The following is a 19,822-nucleotide window of genomic DNA, read 5'->3' on the forward strand; positions in this document are numbered from 1 at the left end:
GAAAGGCCTTGGCCCGGATCAGCTCCGGTCCCCGAACCGAGCCTTTCCGCGGGCGCCCCGGGGAAAAGGGAATCCCAGCGCGGGCCTTCGATAAGGGATAAGGGCGACATTCCGTATCGCGGGCTCTGCAGCAGCATCTCCGGCTCTTGTTCGAATCCATCGAATCGAGCACTACTGTCCTTGCCGGCGCAAGCGTCCTTTGCCTCCCCCACCTCCATCCTCCCCGCATTCTCTATCTCCCACTCTCGGTTTCTGGTCCTGCGTCCGATCACCCTCCTTTCGCTTTCCGAACCCGAGCCGATGCTTCTTCATGTTGGTGTGGGATACCGGAACCTATCACTTCTGCCATTTCATTGCCCCAAAACAGCAGTTCTCTCCTCCTTACCCCATCTTTGACGTGCTGGGCATCTACACGCACTCTGGGGATGACACATGCGGGCATTGCTTCCGACCACATGTCATCATCTGATCCATTCATGCTACTGTTTACAGCAGCCAGGTGCTTCCCTGGATGTACCTCATCGTTGTGGCAGTAAATTAGTAAAAGTTTGAACAGGCAAAATATCGCTCATTCACCATGGAAGAGCTGGCCAGCTTGACCTTGAAATCCATTAAAAGCTTTCGATGCTGGTGCAGACTGCTAAGCTGGACTATGTCGTCGATTCGACCCACCCCTAACATAGTTGAGGGGAGGCCTTGAAGGCCTCCAGTAAACCAGCCAGTAACTTCCCTAAGCCCATGCACGTCTTAGGGTAAAGAGAGCTGGTGCGACTCCACTGAAGAATTTGGACAGCCTCCACGGGGTTCGAAGCAGACTAGGATAGGTATATATCACCAGTGGCCCCGAGTTGTGGTATAGGTTATCTCCAGACCAGTTGATGAGTGCGTCTGTGCCTACTTTTCGAGACACTGTTGCAGTAATGATGTTAGTTTGACGAATGTATCTTCTGGGTAATCATTGAGTTTCATGCTTGAGTTGACATATCAGAGTCTTGAATATGGCAGGTGTTGGATCCCAAGATCACAGCTGCACTATCAATTCCAGGATCATCCAAGCCCAGCGGTTGATGAAACAACCCTGCGATCGACACCTGTACCACATCAACTCACAAAAAGGAAACAAAAGGGAAATTCGGCCAAAATTAAAGAGCCAATAGGTGTCGTTTCCAATACCCAAACAATTAACTTGCAGTCGAGCAACATCCGTTTCAAGCCAATGAGCTCGCTACCGCGACCATGTCACAAGAACTTGGCTGGAACTCACTGACGAGTCAAGGTAGAGAAAATCAAGCACCAGAAATCTTCCAACCTGCATACACTCAGCCCACATGCAAAGAAAATGTGTGCCTATTCAGGAAAAAAAAAAAGAAAAAAAAACGAATATTACCTTGAGCGCCCAGACATTGACACAGTAGACCGAAGTCTTTGCCAGGGTGAGCTTCCTGGCTAGCCACGGAAGAGGATCCCAGATTCGACATGCACTCCTTTCGAGTTGGAATCCAGGCATGTAAACTAAACACGCCAAACCTTGCTACTCCCGGCTGCATGGATGGGAAACAAGTTGAATCCCGGCTTCATGACATACAGGAGACTATGTTAACTAACATGCTAGTCCTTGGTAGTCTGTTCGACTACTCCCAGCTTGGAATATGAACCGGGCGGTGAAGTACGTCCGAGGCTACTGGGTTCATGTTGCCATTGACCAAGTGCAACATCATTCTTCAGATAGCCAAGTGCTTCACCTTCTGTCCCCTTCTTCATTGACATCCTAAAAGATTTGGGTATCGAAAGCCGCTCGGAGATCGATTGGGCGGCAGAGAAAGAAGTGTATCTCCGAGATGTAAAGTCTTGTCGTCTCCAGCTGCTGACCGAAATGTGCGCAGACCTGTGGAAAAGATTCGGGATTGAGCAAACCGAGGACCCAATCCTTGGCAGACGACTCAAAAACGAAGCCGCTGGGAACATCCCCGTAATCAAGTCGCAAGCTCCAGTACAAAACGGGCGGAGCCTTGTTCTTGTTGGCATCCATCTCGTCCACACTCCCCTTGGGTCAGGTTCACTTTTGCGTTTGCCCCATCGCCAGCACCTGGGCGTTCTTTCCTCTTTCCCCAGGGTTCCAGCCGGTGGGACCTGACCAATCGCATGCCTCAATTGACTCGTCTTCCTCAGCCTTGACCACCCAATTGTTTTATCAGATGCAAAGACTGGAAAAATCTTATCAATCCAATCTAATCTCGGACCTCCTCCCTGTTTCTGCTGGCTGGATGATGAGCTGCAACCTATTAATGACGACGATCCCCGTACAGTAGGGACACGTAGGCCCACCGATCTCGGAACCTGGCTCACCGTGACTCGTCTGGGATTTTTTCGCCCAGTATTTCCTTTTGGTCTCAAAAACCAACAGCCTGTTGAGTTGCCTCGCCGGCGCTTCTGCAGCTCTGCATATAGCCATGCTGCAGCTGCGTCGTTAGGGGCGCGGCATTGGAGAGTATCGCATCCGGGGAGTGCAGTCAGATAACGCCTTTCAACGCTGCCTGTGTGAGCTGGCCTGTGTCATCTCTGCGCCTCCCTGATTTACCTGTTACCCAGCCCAGGGTCAGTCAGCTTCAAGGATCCCTTTCACCGACAAGCTTAGCGTTACGTCGTCCAAGGCCGCCGTCTGTTTGAGTAAGGTTAATCGAAATTGACTGCCTTTTTCAACACCCTCGACATGTCCCACAGAAAAACGACACCGGCCTCAGTCCCGGCCCAGGCCCATGGGTCAGGCAGTAAGCCACGATCTGATAAGATGGATGGATTTTTTCTTTTGTGGAGAGACGGCGCGGCTCCTCCAAGTACCGACCCCTTTGCCAGGCAGGGGTGTCTCCTGTCAACAAATTCCCCTAGTGCAGCCATTCGATCGCTTGAGCTCTGTCTTTTTGTGGTGCCCGTCGTGTACCAACCATGTACTCTTTTCTTCCTTGAATCCTCCCTGGTCAAAAGCTATGGCGTTGGGCAAACCGGACCTGAGCCACCGCTTCTTGGCTCCCTGTCATCGCAGGCGCCGTCTTATTGCCCCTTACCAGACCTGAAAATCCATCTGATGCACCCGAGCTTGCCCGTCGTCGCTCTGTTGCCGTTCCAGCCATTGTCGCTGTTGCTGCCGTTGCGCCGCCGTCGCCTTGGTCTCTGCCGCCTGCCGCTCCTCATCCTCGTTCACGTCTAGGTATTGTAACCTTATGCGGATTGACCCCGTTTTCTTTCCATCGCGCCATAGGCTCTGCCATTCATCCAGGTCCGGAAGCCGGCCTTTTAGCACCAACTCACAAAGGTCAATATGCAGTTCACCAATGAGCTCCAGCATCTGGTCTCCCCACACCGAGAGCCTCATGTGATAGAACATTGGTGAATTGTGCACCTCAAAGCGGAACTCTTCGTTCCTAGACCAACGTTAGTAACCATGTGCCATTCAATCTTCCAGAAGAGCCAGGGTGGTAGGGCAGCCGGCTCCAGTCCGATCCAGCAGAAATGACAATGCAGAACCGGGGACCTCCACTGTCCGAGCGACTCGGCATCCTCAACTTAATTGACTCACCAGATCGGCTTTGGCGTCGCTCTCCTCACAAACTGGCTTCGCTGGACATTGTGCCCGTAACAAAGCACGCAGGTCACACCCAGTTTGTCGTCATCAAAGTCTGCTTCCCTAACAGATACGATCAGACGCTTTGGTCCTTGGCTGGCAGACATGAGCCCCTGCTGCAAGCCCGAACTTGTGTTGGCCGGCACAGAGGTTGGTCGATCCGGGCCTAGAAGTTCCGTTGATGACAGCTTGTTTCGTCTACTGCCCGCTAGTACCTGGCTAGCCAGAGAACCAACCATGCCATCCGTTGTTTGCCGGGTGCGTCTCAATGCTGCCAGCGTTGCTGGCCGCGGAATACTCGAGTCGTATCCGGAATCAAGGCTGCTCAATCCCGAGGTCGATTTCAGCGGAGAAACGCAATCAAAGGGATCGACTGCCTGGTCTCGAGCCGAGTGTTTGGTAATAGGGATTGGCGTAGCTGCCCGGTCCTGCATCACCTCCCTCGGCACGAGGTTGCGGGACTTGACGTATCCCACAAATTGCGTTGCTGGATGATCTGGTAGCAAGTCCCACAAAACGACGGGCACAGACAGCAGCAGAAGTGTTGAGTAACTGCGATAGACGCCCTCAACACTCACGTACTTTGCCAAAAGTGGAAACTGCTTCAGCCATCGAGCACAGCTCGCGGCATCGAGCACCTGGTCCTCCTCCAGCGCAACTGTTAGGAGAACATGTGGAGCCGCTCTCTGTCCCTTATCGTCCACCGCCATTAGGGCCTGGATGCGGTCCTCACTCGAGACGTAACTGTCTGACTGCACCTTCTCTGAGAGGTTTCCGGGAATGGATCCGGGTACGGCTTGAGATGACGAGAGAGAATAAGACTCTTCTTCAAACATGCGGCCCAGGGTAATGGAGGCGGTATGCGGGTCGGGCGTTGAGACGATGTAAGCTGGTGTTTTCCTCGACTCAACCAATGCTCCCTGAGATGACCGGTGAGGCGGCGCATGCTTGAGTCGAGTCAGGATCTCACTATGCAGCATGGCGGCGGAGAAAGGGAGCTGCGAGGCCCACTCCTTCATCACTTCGATCAATGTATGAGTGAACGACTGCGCCCCGGGGCGTGGTGTCCATGTTTCGAACCCACAAGCTGCGATTGTTTCCTTGATGTTGGTCGGCCGCTCAGTAAGCGGAGCCGCACTGGCACCAGCACAGCAGTCGAGGAGCAGGAGGACGTCGCACTTTGCCATTTCGAACAAGGTCTGGATGGCAGACCATTCTACCGTTGCATAAGTCTTGTCCCGTTTGCTATGCAACAGTTAGCTCTTGTCATCGATGATGGATTTTTCTCTTACCAAGACCAGGTCGACTGTCTAGCTTTGTTGATGACTCCATGTCCACCATAGTAGACGATCAAAAGAGTGTCCTCGTTCTCGTGCTCTTCGACGAACCTCAAAGCTTTGAGGTTGAGTTTCCGGTGGGAGTTTTGACTTGGAATGAGAAACTGCTCAGTCGAAAACCCATACAGGTCACGGAAGATCTTGTGTAACTCGTTGAGTTCCCATTCCACTTCGAGTTCGTCTTCCTCCCATCGAATCAACAGCACCTCGACCTTCTTGTATCGAGAATACGCAGAGTTGGGAAACGCCCTCTTCGCGGACTGATACATGTAAGTAATCTACTTCTCTTGAAAACAAAGCTGCCATTACCGATTGGAGATCTTCAACAAAGCGTTCGAGGTGGTCCATGTGATGGTGTGACCTTGCAGTATCGTGCGTCGTGGGAGCGGGAAGACAGACGTTGGAAGTGAGGGATAGTGAAGTGTGCGAGGATGCATCGGAAGCCTGCTGCTCGAGTGAGAGGCGAGACAATACAGATGCTCACAGCCTTACCACAAATGGACTTGGACTTGAAGTGCTACCAGTCACAGAGCTCTGGAAGCCCTGAGCATCTAGCTCTTCGAACTTCGCACCGAGCCCCTGGAAATCTGACATTTTCAGAGTTTTGGATAAGGAGTGGGCAAGTCAAGTGCCGTCGGGAGAATAAAGAGGAGTTCTGGTAAGACACATGTAGAGGTGCATGCTCTCACATATAAACCCGCCATCCTCGACACTTAGGTAGGCAATGATAACAGCCACCTCGATTATCACAGCCCCTGAAGGAAAGAGAAAAATTTGCACTCTGCAGCTGGTTCCCTCTCGTTTTCCCCAGTGTTGATCATCCTCGCAACGCAGCCAAGCACCGCCCGATTGGCCTTGCAGTCGACATACGTTGACTCGGTTGCCTTCCTTGAGGTGGTCCCATTATCTGGCAAGGCAGACACAGGTGATTATGAACTCGAGTCAGCCAAAGAGGAGGCTCAGAGGATCTTTGATAGCAGGGTTCCCCAAGCATGATGCGAAAACTTTTTCGACAACGGGCGTCTGGGGTAAGCATTGGCAGATATGATTGGTGTCTGGAGATTGCTTTGGGTTGAAACTGCAGATGTGCCAGGAACCGTGTGGGGGTACAGCGGGATGAGAACGGATCGGATCGTGGAACAGTCATGCTAAGCGGGCGAACCGTTCAGCATTGTTCGCCTGGGTTGTGTTACCTGAGTTGATGGGGCTTGCTGCAGCTAGCATTTGGATTTGAGAAGTCATCAGACTTGTTGACTGTCTGATACGAGATCTGGCTGGAAAATGACGAAGGTGAGTGGTCAGAACCAACTGTGTTGTCCTTCGATACTGAAACTTCGATCATGACTAGAATTTGAGGCCTCGCAATGCCGCCCTGAAAAACTTGTCGACAATCTGCGCTTGATGATCATAAGGCATCGAAGCTTATGTATCATGAAGCATACGTGTGATGAGGCTAATCAAACGAGCCTCTCGTGATGGTGGCCCGACGAGGAAGTGGAAAAACTCGAGCGGTGAGGTTTGGGGCTTAGGTCTGGGCCTTTCTCAACACGAATTGAGACAACTGCTGGCATTTGGTATCCGGGACAGAGTTTTCAAGTTGAATCAAATATTGGACTAGACGCTTGCCATCTGGTGACGTTGTTTGCTTATGTCGGTGGGCAACCATGATGTAAATGCCATCGGCTCTCGAACAGTAACTGCTGACAACGGCGAGCTCTTGAAGGGTGATTCAGGAGCGATTGCGGTAACAGTGGGCGCCACAAACTTGTTGCGTTCAGTGCGTCGCAATGGATCCTGCAGGGAGCTGGATCGAGTCTCATGTCTGAGGCTGGGGGCTGCCGCACTGCCGAGGGCATGGCTGGCTGGAGCGTTGAAGACGCACAAGCCGGCAAGCTGAGGGGTCAGAGGTGGTAATCAGGAGCTGTGCGGCCTGTCGTTGGTCGCAAGGCAGATCCAAATGTCCCAGACGCGCAGACCTCTGACGGAAGACGATGTTTCCGCCGCTGGACAATGGCGCTAGTGAATGGAAGGCCTGACTTCCGAGAGACTAGAGGGCAGCTGGAGGAATTCGCGATTAGCACCAAATACGGATTTGCGCTGAAGGATTGCCATGTTACCGACATGGATCTCGACCAGTCTGTGCATATTGAGGTCGGTGAGGCGTCTGTTGGTGTTTCTTGGACAATTCTGCTGGTTTTCTAGATGCATTTGGGGAAGTTTCTGTCCTTTGGGGTTGCTCCTTCCTCTGAAAACGGCACTTGGTGATGCCAGGGCAGGTGCGGATGTGTAAGCAGATCGCCTCCCATCTGACGAAAAACATGGCCTTTTCTCACCCGTCTAACGCATCTCGTCAAGATAACTGCCCATCAATCCCATCTTCCATTCCATCGGCATTTGAGATCGTCATCAATAGGGCGGGCAGTCCTGCATGTACTTTGTACGCCATGGTACGACGTTCACACGCTACCTGTACCCCAGCGGCAGGCTAAGATCCGGAGGTGGCACATCCCGAGCGCTGTTCTGGGAACCAATTTGTTTCAGACAGCACCACACAGACGGACTTCCAACAAATCCTCCGTCAGCATGGAGCGTGCTCCGGAGCATCGAAGCCTTCTACAGGTTGGTCTCAAAAAGCAGGCCGTCCCTCGCGCACTTGATGACTCCCGTGATGTAACTTGAGGTCATCTGTACGGCTTGGTGCAGTTGCTCTACCTCTACCCTTTCAGCCCTGCCCTACACAACCAACTCGATCCTTCTTTTGGATTGGGATCGGGTATTTTCCTGTCTCGTGCTGTGTTATTAGCCACGAGTCTCGCCGAACCGGTCGATCCTTGACGAATCATTGGGTTTCACTAGGGCCCTTTCCTGACGCTGCAGAGACACGGTCTAATACACGACACTGCCCTGGCCTGTTGTCGGATACTGAGACGACTTATAACCCGCTACGACCACGGGTTACTTTGTCAATCTAGAAAACGCCAAATCTTTGAAGGGTCTTTGATTTCCACGGATCCTTTCATCTTTTTAACCCATCACCACCCGATTTCCCTCCATGTCGTCGACCGTCATGGAAAACGTATCGAGCCTCCTCGCTTCACCTATAAGCGTTGATGTCCAATTACCTCAAGTTGTCACTGGAGGGAAGCGTGCCAGCTATTACCTCACCATCGCCATCGTCCTCCTAGCCGTATGGTTGATACGGTCAAGAAGAAAACCTTCGGAACTAGAGTTCCCCTTCTACAAAGCCCCCAAGACGAAATGGATCTTCGACGCCGAGACGTTGATCAAGGATAGTTACACAAAGGTTTGTTGGAAAAGAGTATAACGTTACACCACACGTGCTTATACTGTGTTAGTTCCGCGATCGAGTATACCAGATCAAGGCCACCGAGGGAGTACAAGTATTGGTACCAGCACGACTTGTTGGCGAGCTCAAGGTGCTACCAGAGGATGTCCTGAGTGCCACCGAAGCTGTATCAGATGTAATATCTACCCCCATGCAGCCACGCCATAACGAATACTGATCCTTCAGCAGGCTCTCCAAACCAAGTACACCAAGTTCACACCCGGCCACAATGGCGACATGCTCGCACTGTTAGTGCGGACAAAGCTGACGCAGAACCTCACCCGAGTCATGCCTCAGTTGAAGCAAGAGTTGGAATACATTCTTGCCACTGAGTTCCCATCTTGCGAGGACTGGACGCCAGTGAAATGGCAGCCCTTCGGCCTCCGCGCCGTCGCCCGTATGAGTGGCAGAGCCTTTGTCGGACCCTCCATCAGCCGAGATGAGAAGTGGATGAACACTACCATCAACTTTGCTATTCATGTCTTCACGGCCTGCGTGAAGCTTCAGCTCTTCCCCGAATGGGCTCGACCCATTGGCCAACATTTTGTTTCGGAACTGGGCCAGATTCGCAACGATATCAAGACGGCCAAGGAGATGCTCTTACCCATCCTCGAGGAGCGGCTACGAGACATGGACATGCCTGGATGTGAGGATGCCCCAGACGATATGATCCAGTGGCTCATTGAAGGGCTGCCCGAGGAGGAGAAGGCCGACGTTACGGTTCAGGCCGAACTGCAGTTAATTCTTGCCGCGGCATCCATCCACTCGACCAACAACCTGCTCTGCGAATGCCTCTGCGACTTGGCCGCATACCCCGAGGTGCAAGAGGAGCTACGCGAAGAGGCGTATCGTATTCTAGAAGTGGAGAAGGGGTGGGAGAAAAAGGAGAACATGGCCAAGCTGAAGAAGATGGACAGTTTCATGAGGGAAGTTCAGCGCCTTCGTGGAAACATCAGTGAGTTTCAAGTTCTGCCTCATATTTCTGCTTAGCTAACCAAACGCAGCATCCTTCATCCGAAAAGTCATGAAACCGATCTCACTCTCCGACGGCACCCAGCTTCCCCCTGGAACCAAGGTGCTCGCTCCCCAAGCTGGCATCTCCGTCGATGAGAGATATTTCCCCAACCCCGAACGCTTCGATGCCCTGCGTTTTTACAATCTTCGCCAGGAGTCGGATGAGGCCAGTAACCGATGGCAATTCACATCCCTCAACGACACAAACATCAATTTTGGCGCAGGAAAGCATGCTTGTCCTGGGCGCTTCTTTGCTGGCAATGAGATCAAGCTTGTGCTGGCACATTTGCTGATCAACTACGACATTCGTCTCAAGAAGGGCGAGGATCGCCCAATGCCCATGGCGATGGTCATGACCAAGGCGCCTTCTCCAGATGCAGAGCTCGAGTTTCGACGCCGGTCACTGGCAGTATGAGCGGAACAGAAATAGACCTTGATGACACTAGTATATACCCTGTTGCTGTAGATAGATAAACATCACGATAATAGATGAATACATGAACAAATGAGCTTAAATGGCTCCCAGCCCTGTCAATCTATGTTCCGTTGATTTTAATAACAGCGTCACTCTCAGCACAATACTCCATTGCAGTCATTCGACTTTGAGGTAAACTGTCAAAACATTACAAATTGCATTCCTAAACTATCCTCTATAAACAAGACACAACACAGGGACGCCAGGCGTGGCCATCGTATGGGGTATCATGAAGTCGTAGGCCGGGCAGACGTGTACCAGACTGCTTGCTTGGTCACATAAGCATCCATCGTCTGTCTGATCCCGTGCCATATTCGTCTCCGATCGCTCAATCAAGGACGTCCCTCCGGTGTGGTGTTGGTGCTTATTGTTGTGATCAACTGTTTATAGATTTCTTGGAGCCGTGAAACACCAAAAAAATGATTTGGGACAACATTTGATATGTATACAGATCCAACCCACCCGGAACGCCCCTCGCCGTTTGTTGAAGAAAAGCCGTCAACCATTTTTCCCTGATGCAAGCTGAAGACGCGCAAGAAATGTCTACCGGGGATCGTGAGAAACCTGGGAAACCGCAGGACAAAGCAGACCATCTCTTCTCATCTTGATTCCAAGCGAAAACTCCGTAGCCGCCATGGTCATTTAGGACTTGTAGCGCTGGTACTCACCGGCAACCAAACAATGGTCACGCTCGAAGGGTTCTGAGGACATGTTAGTCGAGCTTCATGACTGCTGTGAGAGAAAAACTTACCCAGGGTGAGCTGGAACTTGGGCTTGATGGACTCCGCTCGCATCTTCTGGACCTCATTGGCAAAGACCTCGGCGGCAGGCGCAGTGCTGTCGATACAGTTGGCCTTGATGGAGATGAGGACACCACCGCCAACCTTGAGGAACCAGTTGGCGTTCATGGCGACGATACGGGCCTGGTCGGGCTGGGCAACATCGGCAAAGATGACATCGACCATGGGGACGATCATGCGGTAGCGGGCAGGCTGACGGGCGTCCTCGACAATGGGGACAACGTTGGGTCGCTTGGAAGCCATGGTGATGAGATCACGGCCGGATCGCGAAGAGAACTCGACGGCGTAGACGTAGCCGGTAGGACCGACAAGGTCGGCGACGTGGGAGACGGAGGTACCAGAGGCACCACCGAGGTAGAGGACGCGGGAGCCGGGCTTGATGTAGATCTCATCGGCACCACCAGCGATGGCAGCGCAAAGCTTGCTTCGGAAGGGGTTCCACATGCGGTACTCGATCTTGGTGGTGGTGGTGGTACCATCGTCGTTCTGGACCGTCTCGTCGACAGAGATGCGCTTCTCGCCGTAGACGGACTCGCCAGGGGTCAGGTTGCGAGTCGCAAGACCATCCTCCTTACCGCCGCGGACGACGAAGACACCGGGGTGGCGGTGAGGCTCCTAGATAAGGTGTTAGATCGCAAAACTTTCAACTTTGATAAAGGCCAGGATCGCGCCTCAACGTACAACAATGACCTTGGCACCGCCCTTCTGGCCAGGCTTGCCACCGAAGCCGCCGCGACCACCGCCACGACCACCTTTTCAGATTGTCAGTTTCCATTCAAGAGTGTAGATAGTAGGAGTCATTCATACCTCGAGCACCACCGCGGGGACCGCCACGGGGAGCACCACGGCCACCACCTTTTGCGAACAGTCAGTCTCAAGATGCAAAACACGACAAGAACGCGCGACAGCGCAATTCTTCTTACCTCGGCCACCTCGCGCACCGCCACGGCCACCGAAGCCGCCGCGATCACCACCGAAACCACCACGGCCTCCGCGAGCGCCGCCACGGCCACCACGGGCGCCTCCTCGAGGGGTGAAAGGTGCCATGATATCGGATTGATTTGAGGTTCCCTGGGGGAGAATTGAAAGGGACTGAAGAAACTAGGGACGACAGAGAGCCGTGTTCGAGGAGGAATCCAAGCGAGGAGTGATCGTCGAGAGAAGGCGGACGTGGATCAGAGTCCAATCTTGTCTTTTGTGTAGCCTTGCCTGGGGGAACGCTGGGCGTTTGGGGGACTTGTCGAGAAAGAATTTTTTGAAGCTCCTGAAGCTTAGATCCACTTTGCTGCAGCAAGTTTCTCCGGTTCCGAGAGTGGGGAGTGGCTCCGGGGATGGGACGGACGAGGCAAGGTGCAAAGCTAGAAATCACGTGCAGATGGATGGCAGGGTCAGGTGATCTGGTGCACATCAGTCTGAATTTGATATTCCCTTTGTGCAAGACATAGGAAGAGATAAAAGTATTCCAAACTCATTCTGAAAGTTAATTAGAGTCTAGATACTCTTTTTAGACTATTTCAGAATTTTTGCGATTTTCTTACGATTTACTACGTCTTTTTTCGCACCTTACACCAGCAGGGCAGCCAAACCCTAAGACCTCTCACCACCCAAATTGAGTAAGCGAGTTTGTGGTCCCTCCCGACCTGTTAGGGCAAAAGTTCAGAATTTCTCAACTTCAGCCCGCCCGAACCCACGTCGTCGTCGATAACCGTCACTCACCACCCAAGTCGCCGAGATGGTGAGTACCAATACCAATGCGCCCCCCCGTCGATCGCGATGAATAGAAAGAGGAGGAACAAACGCGCGAGACGGCACGAATTGTTGCTTCCGACGGCCATGTCGTCGGGTGCGAGTTTTCGTGCTCTGTGTGCTAGCAGCGTCCTTTTTTTCTCGTGATGGGAAGATTTTTAGAACATGCCACGGCTGACTGGCTTTTTTCTTCGCAACACAGGTTCGATACGCTGCCACCGAGATTCAGTCCTCGAAGTCGGCCCGCGCCCGCGGTGCCTACCTCCGAGTGTCCTTCAAGAACACTCGCGAGACCGCCCAGGCCATCAACGGCTGGAAGCTTCAGCGCGCTGTTGCTTTCCTCGAGAACGTTAAGGAGCACAAGGAGGCCGTCCCCATGCGACGATATGCCGGCAGCACTGGCCGAACCGCCCAAGGTACGACCCTCGAGATTCCCTCCCGCATGCGAAACACTTTGGAGGAGGTGGAGAGGTGGAGAGTGTGAATCATGGGATCACGTTTCGGTCACTACGCTGGGAACAAGATGCTGATGGATTTTCCAACAGGAAAGCAGTTCGGTGTCTCCAAGGCTCGATGGCCCGTCAAGTCCGCCGAGTTCCTCCTCGGCCTCCTCAAGAACGCCGAGTCCAACGCTGATGCCAAGGGTCTCGACACCGGTGCCCTGATCGTCAAGCACATCCAGGTCAACCAGGCCCCCAAGCAGCGACGACGGACGTACCGTGCCCACGGTCGTGTATGTTAACCTCAACCCCAGATGACATGTTCGTCAAGTGCTGACCCAAGGCAGATCAACCCCTACATGTCCAACCCCTGCCACATCGAGCTCATCCTCACCGAGGCTGAGGAGGTCGTCCAGAAGTCCGATGCCGTCGCCGAGCGTGACCAGCACCTCAGCTCGCGACAGCGCGGTGCCCGTCTCCGCAAGGCCATCACCGCCGCTTAAGTAGAGGTCTTCCAATTTCCTCTTGGGAGCTCTCAATAGACAAAAATTGTTAAGCGCTGGTCGAGACTGGTTATTTCGGGGAACCTCTTGTGACGTGAACAAGGCACAACACAAAGCACTCCACAATGTTTTAAGGGTTTTTGCGGGGGCGGTTCGTGGCTTTTCATCTCCTGGTGTATGGCAGGCTACGGTGAGCATGGCTTTTAAAGGGAAACGCATGCAAAAATTCGCAAGGCTTTCTTGACGAAATAAAATCAATCAAGTCCTCATGAATGTTGGTTTGTGATGTGATGTGAATGTGATGGAGATCAGAGACCAGGTGATGCTGGCACATGATGAGCAATGGCATAAATGACGATACAAAGCAACCCGGCCCAGGGTTCACGACTACCTATTGACGTCCAATGCTTGTTTCAGTGAAGATTGACTGCACAGCAATTTATACAAGTCAGTCAATGCCAATGATGCTAGAAAAATTCATGCCATGATATCGTCCTCCTATCACCACCTTCATAAGCTTCACCTTCACAAGCTTCACCTTCACAAGCTTCACAATCTCTTCATGCCAAGTCATAAGATCATTAAATTTCACATCGTCTTGTGCTCAAAGCTACCAGACCATCTAAGTAAGCTATTCAGCGCGAGCCTTTACTGTACTCCAACATCAATGTTGTCCAACAACAATTGACAAACACATATGAACATGGGCTCTCCCGAGCCGGTATCGTAATCCCTGTAAACCCAAACCCATCCAGCCGTCCATCATCATTCGCGTGTCCGTTGCGAGGTTGTACAGTCCTGTTTTGCCCAATATCATGTCCTCAAGCCCTTCTTTTACGAAATAAAAGGAGAGTAATTAAAAGCAACACCACCAACTTGCTGCTCGTCCTCAGAATCACTCTCTGCGTCCATGTCTGTGTCCTCGACCTCAGCCGCACCTTGGTCCTCCGTGTTAGTCATGTCTTCATCTTCATCTTCTTCCTCCATGGAAGCCATATCTTCATCCTCGTCCTATGAGAACGAGCCCGGACCTTCCACGTGGTTGCCCAAGTGCCCGGTTGTATTTCGAACTTCCGCATAGTCGGCATCTATAGTCCCCGAGAAGCGGCCTCTCCCAGGGCTCTCGACTCCGTCAGCCACAGCATCAGAGATCGTCTTGCTATCATAGACATTCTCCCAGCCGATGTCCATACCAAAGGCGTTGATGAGCTGGAACAGCTCGCGGCTTGAGATGTAGGGCGAAATACGGCCGAGCATCTTATCACGACATCGTTGCATGAGAGCAGTCAGATCTTGGTTGTGGGGGTTAGCGTTACCGCCAAGTCCCTGGGCGCCATGAGGAAGAATGCCTCTCGTGTTGAGGAAGGGTGCGTCGACCGACACGTAGCCACATGACTTGAATGAGAGGCACTTCAGGGAATACGTCATCTCATCAATCTCGAGGGCGTTTACCCATGGCAGGTATTGATCCAAGTGAACCAACTCGTCGAACCACGAGTCTTCATTTGTCGCACCAGTCGAGGCCGTCTGTTCTGCCAGGATATCGCGAATCTTGATGCTGGGAGAGAAATGCTCAATGATACCTGCCCAAGACAGCCACTCGGGTTGGTGGAGCGTCTCCATTGGCGCAGGCATCGAGTCTGGGATCAAGGTGTTGAGTTGGCTCAGCAAGTTGAGTGGGGGTATTTGCTGTGCATCTTGCTGGTCATCTTGCTGTTGTTCATCTTGCTGTTGTTCATCTTGCTGTTGTGGCTGTACGAGGGGCTGCATATTTTGGATCATGTTTGCAGCCCAGTTTCCGCCTGGATGAGCCCCAATGCCAATATCACCCAAGGTCGGCTGCAGTGGGTTTTGTAGCTGCAGTTGAGGTTGCGGTTGCGGGTGCGCTGGCAGCAGCGTCTGATCGGCGGGTCCATGATGCACTTGTTGGAATAGATTTAGCAAGTTTGCGGTGTTCGTGTTTGGACCCATACCGCCTTGAAGAAGGGGAGCCTGGGTCTGGTTTGTGGGAGGACCCGAGAGCGACACTGACTCAAGCTCTAGCTTCTCAAGCGAGGAGAGTGCCATGAAGCGTAGCATGTGCAGAAGCACATGTGGGGATGACCAGCAGTTCTTGAGCGACAAGTGCTTGACAAAGGGAAGACTCAGAATAGAATCTCCGTGAGTCTTGGGGCTGTCCGTCGCACTCATAAGATAGGTCATTGGGAGAAAAGGGGCTGGGAGGATATAGTGGTTTCGCTGGTATGTTCCAGGCGCAAACTCTCCACCGCAAATCCATTCAAAGTGAAGACTCTCGATGTTCTGCTGAGCTCCGATGTATGTGTTGAGGAGCTGATACACCTTCTCAACCGCCTCGACAGGGGAAACAGGTCTGTCCTCAACACAACCAGGAGCTGGTTTGGAGACTCGTCGCCAATCCGCAATCACTCCCAATGAGACGTTGTTGAGGGTTGGGAGGTTTTGCCAGAGGTCATGGCGGTTGAAAATGTACACATGGCTGCTAGGGATTTTGGCAATCGTGAGAGTTGTCAGGTTCTGGAAGCAACCGTCGCGAGCGTTGTCAATCAAGCCAATAACATAAGACTGAATCATGGCTCGGTGTGCCCACTCGAGCTCAAGGAGCATCTCTTTCTGCGCCGTCGTCAGGCTAGAGGGGATCAGTGGGTATTTCGTAGTGTCTGAGGAGGGCTCAAAATCAGCCAGCAGCCTGTTAGGCGCGAATGGCCGTCGTCCCTCAAAGTTATTGAGCATTGACGCCCTCTCATCGAAATCAATCGCGGCCAGGTTGGAGTCCTCTGTCTCCAGGATCATGCGCACCGCCTCGTTAATTTGAGTGCCTTGGAACCCAGCATCGGTGACCATCTTCTGTAGAACAGTTTTCTTAAAGCTGATTGGGTTTTCAAAGACGGGCTTTTTCATGGCTTTGACGAGATCAGTCACCTCACCCACCGTGACGATGGGACGCTTCCGCTGATCCGGCTCCGAACCCGCGCGGCGCCAGTTTTGAGTTGCAAAGACGGGATGGAGAGTGGTTGCATTGCGAGCAATGTGATCAGGTCCTGAGAGAAACCCGAGGCCGGCGTCGCAGCAGAGTCCGAGATTCCTGACCTTGGACAAGCATTTGAGAGCATCCTTCATAGCCCCAGTTTCATCGGCGGTTTGTTCGAGTCCCTCGAGGTCTGAGTACCGGTGATAGGTGGTGTGTGGCCAACGATACACGCCCCAGAAGGCCGGGACGGCTTCTTGTGTAGGCTTTATAGGCGGGTAGGCCAAGGCGTCCTCGTCAAGCTCGAGCGACAGAGCAAAGCGCCAGATGTGAGGGCCAAAAGATTCAAAGATTCGCATGCCATTAGAAAGCAGAGCTGATGACGTGCGGTTGAGGACGCCGTTTCTATCGTGGCCCAGGGTACTGTAGAGCTCCGACTTGAATGGTACAACGACATTTCGAAAATACTGCGCCGACACCTTGGCTTCGAATTCCCTGCACACGAGTCGTAGGCTTCTGACTTCGAACCTGGTGAGATGGGTGGTGATGATCTCGAAGATTTCGACGGGCAGCCGGTCGCGAGGCCAGACAATTGAGGGAGCGTCGTAGGGCCAAGCTTGAAGGTCAGAGGCATCAGCGTTTGTGGAAGCGTCGTCGTCGCAGGATGGCGGCGCTGTTTCTGGAGTCCGTTGATCCGCCTCAAAGTCGGGCGGATCAGCCAGACCAGCGGCATCGGCCATCATGATATCGGGCATGATTATGGCAGGGAAACTGAGTTTTTGTCGAGAAGTGACGGTTCAACCAATGCAGCAGCGCAGCTGACTGGTTCAGTTCGTAGGCATTCGTTCGGTCGGACGGAGTTGATGAGTTTATCGATCCGGGGAACAGCGGCGGGGCGGGGAAGAAGTCGCCGAGTTAAAATAGTCGATGAGTATGCGAGAAGAGGCTCAAAGTCTAATTAAGCAGAGTCGACAAGGCGATGATTCGCAGAAAATTGGTCTGAAAAAGTCGTAGAGAGGTTGGTCGCGAAGCCCGGAAGTAACAGCAGCCAGGCTGCAGAGTGATGCAGGGTGAATGGGCGGGTTGGGTCGGGTCGACGCGGCGAGTTGTGGCGACCTCTGGGGAAGTAGAAACAGAGGTAGAAACAGGTTCGCGGACGGCGGGAAACGGGGACAGAGACGGGAGGCCCGCGTCTCCCACTGCTTGGTAGCGTCCTCCTGCTGCCGCTCTCAGCGTGTGCGTCGGGTCTAATTGGGCGACGTGATATTAGTTGTTGTCTGATTGCGGCTCCGACGTGACAAGAAGGAGGATCCAACGGGGGGGTAAAATGATGCGTGCGGGCTGCAGTGATGGATGTTGGAGATGGCTTAGGTTGAGTTTGGAGAAGGCCCACGCTTGGGACCAAAAGACGGAGAGTGAGGGAAGTGGTTGCGCGGGGGAAAGGCAAGGTACGGTCATGTTCCGTCCCGCAATGGATGGAAGTGTACTTCCGTGGCACCTACGCTACGGCGGGAGTCCAAGTACCTCTTCGGTGCCTGCAGGGCCTGCTAAATGTAAGGAGCCGCGGTGAGTGGCATGACCCCAGCTTCAGTGAGAGTCGGCGCTGAGGAGCCTAAAAGATAGTGGAGACGGTCCTGAAAGTTTTTTGTTTATTTCCAGCTGAAAGAAACCTGGAAGTCGATTTCTTTCAGCATCCGTCAAAGACAACCCCACGACGCAACGGACCATGCGCAGATTCCATCCCAGATCTCAGCATCCATCCATCTATCACCGCTTCTCATGACAGGCAGCTACCCATCTCTGTTTCCCCAGTCCCAGAATAAGCGAGTGCTACGGGCATCTAGGACTCCAAGGGTCTCCTGCTAGGGCCAGCCCTGTGTCCCCGTGGGGGAACGGAACCCCCGAAGACGCGGAGAAGCTCGGGGTGTTGCGGGCGTCGGTGAGGTGATGTTTGATTGATGCGCCATGCCGAGGATCCGCACTTGAAGACCTGATCTATGGCAAGACATGACACGACTTCAATGGGAACTGTCGTAAAGGTAGGTAGGTACGGACGAAGGTCGAATTAATGAACCTACAGTACAGAGCGCTAACAACAACATGATGGGGATATTACGTGACGAACCATACTACTACGTGTATCATGAGCTTTGCTTCCATCCCCCAACAACGCCGACCAGATCGTGACTTGCTTCCCTTTCAGTTCCTCCCTTATCCTTACTCTTCATCCTCTTCAATGTCGCCAGCCCAGAACCAGTATCTAATCAACACGTCAGTTCTCAACGTCGGTATCACTCAACAAAAGGTTCACTTACACTGTCGAATATTCAACCTGGAACTGCGCATCCATTCCTTCGCAAGTGGCAGGTGGGCTACCGCCAGCCGTTGTGAGACGGTACACCTGCTTGATGTTGTGGGTGGCGCCCTCGATGGTGTCGAGCTTGAGCCAAGGCACGGCAGCCTCTCCCTTCTGTCCCACCGAGGCGCTTGACGGCGCGGGAGCTGAGTCGTTCTTCGCGCAGGGAGCCTCGCCAATGTCGTGACCCGGTGTGCGGATGTCGAAGAAGGGCACTCCGTCGGCGGTGAAGTAGTGGTGGCCCGACACGGGCAGCTCAGCCGGGCCAAGCCTGGATGAATTCGTCAGGGGGAAGTGGACGGCCATGCCAGGGATGCGCTCGAGGAGGTCAGGGTATAGGGCCGCGACACAGCTGGCGTTAAACAGGGTAGCCACGGCACCGTTGGCCTTGGGGGCAACTGAGGGCTCCTTGGGGTCGCAGGTATAATTCTGAGTGCCGCGACCAACAGCAACATGCTTGAGGGTGAGACCTTTGGCGGGATCGGCCAGGGCTCCGTCTTTGACCACAGGTTAGTACTTGGCTTCCGGGAACAGGGTTGAAAGTTGGACATACTCAGAGGCATCCTGGCTTGTGACAGGTCGCAAACGGGAACCTCTCCAGAAACCTTGGCCGCCTTGACTTTGTATGCCAGAGAGTTGAAGTAGTCGGACAAGGAGCCTAACGAGTCGATGGCTGAACGGGCATCCTTTGCCTTGACTTCGGGGTATGTGGGCGCCGCAGAAACAATCGCCACCAGGGCAGATACGAGCAATGTTGACAATTGCATCTTGAAGTCGTGCGGGCTAAAGATGATTGAAGTGATTGGTTTCGGGGATGTGTCGATATCGTCGTAACTCGAGAGACCTGAGAACTACAGGAAGCAGAGCGTCCAAATACACGGAGTAATTCGACTGGAGGGCGTGATAACAGCAAACACGAATATTCGAGTACTCAAGGAAATAAGGAAACACAGAAGAAAAAGATAAAAAGGAAAAAGAACGCCCAGCGTCCCGAAAGTCTACTATTGAGATTGGATTGTCTTTTCCTGCCTCTTCACTTTCAACAAGAAGACGGGGCGGCGACGAACCGTCTCTTATTATAACCAGCCTTTCCCCCCCTCCATCAAGCAAGCCCTTGTCATACGCGTTCTCTTTCGGCTGCGCAAGTTCGGCGGCAACTTGGTCCGCAGCATCTAGAAACACAAACATTGATTGGTTTGA

At 53.0% G+C, this 19,822-nt stretch overlaps 6 protein-coding genes across 6 annotated transcripts; 2 read left to right on the forward strand and 4 right to left on the reverse strand.

Moving 5' to 3' along the window:
- Positions 1-3,058: 3,058 nt before the first annotated feature.
- NCS54_01260100 (C2 domain-containing protein) lies at positions 3,059-5,550 on the reverse strand (the record flags this gene model as incomplete). Its single annotated transcript, XM_053157829.1, has 5 exons — positions 3,059-3,419; positions 3,575-4,864; positions 4,912-5,216; positions 5,266-5,403; positions 5,449-5,550. The coding sequence occupies 5 exons, from the start codon at positions 5,548-5,550 to the stop codon at positions 3,059-3,061; spliced, it is 2,196 nt and encodes a 731-aa protein (XP_053013804.1).
- A 2,458-nt stretch (positions 5,551-8,008) lies between these two features.
- On the forward strand, positions 8,009-9,731 carry NCS54_01260200 (Hypothetical protein; the record flags this gene model as incomplete). The annotated part of the gene is made up of 4 exons (XM_053157830.1): positions 8,009-8,260; positions 8,313-8,438; positions 8,492-9,257; positions 9,307-9,731. The coding sequence occupies 4 exons, from the start codon at positions 8,009-8,011 to the stop codon at positions 9,729-9,731; spliced, it is 1,569 nt and encodes a 522-aa protein (XP_053013805.1).
- Positions 9,732-10,433: 702 nt separating this feature from the next.
- Positions 10,434-11,638, reverse strand: NCS54_01260300 (Hypothetical protein; the record flags this gene model as incomplete). The annotated part of the gene is made up of 5 exons (XM_053157831.1): positions 10,434-10,492; positions 10,543-11,206; positions 11,273-11,343; positions 11,399-11,446; positions 11,515-11,638. 5 exons carry the CDS (start codon positions 11,636-11,638, stop codon positions 10,434-10,436), a joined length of 966 nt encoding a protein of 321 aa, XP_053013806.1.
- A 685-nt stretch (positions 11,639-12,323) lies between these two features.
- NCS54_01260400 (60S ribosomal protein L17) lies at positions 12,324-13,280 on the forward strand (the record flags this gene model as incomplete). Its single annotated transcript, XM_053157832.1, has 4 exons — positions 12,324-12,326; positions 12,540-12,753; positions 12,883-13,070; positions 13,125-13,280. 4 exons carry the CDS (start codon positions 12,324-12,326, stop codon positions 13,278-13,280), a joined length of 561 nt encoding a protein of 186 aa, XP_053013807.1.
- Positions 13,281-14,291: 1,011 nt separating this feature from the next.
- Positions 14,292-17,021, reverse strand: NCS54_01260500 (F-box domain-containing protein; the record flags this gene model as incomplete). Its single annotated transcript, XM_053157833.1, has 1 exon — positions 14,292-17,021. The coding sequence occupies one exon, from the start codon at positions 17,019-17,021 to the stop codon at positions 14,292-14,294; it is 2,730 nt and encodes a 909-aa protein (XP_053013808.1).
- A 1,462-nt stretch (positions 17,022-18,483) lies between these two features.
- Positions 18,484-19,389, reverse strand: NCS54_01260600 (Hypothetical protein; the record flags this gene model as incomplete). The annotated part of the gene is made up of 3 exons (XM_053157834.1): positions 18,484-18,526; positions 18,582-19,119; positions 19,176-19,389. 3 exons carry the CDS (start codon positions 19,387-19,389, stop codon positions 18,484-18,486), a joined length of 795 nt encoding a protein of 264 aa, XP_053013809.1.
- Between the last annotated feature and the right edge of the window lie 433 nt (positions 19,390-19,822).

This window comes from Fusarium falciforme, chromosome 10, assembly GCF_026873545.1.
Source record: "Fusarium falciforme chromosome 10, complete sequence".
In the NCBI taxonomy this organism is placed as follows: Eukaryota; Fungi; Ascomycota; class Sordariomycetes; order Hypocreales; family Nectriaceae; genus Fusarium; species Fusarium falciforme.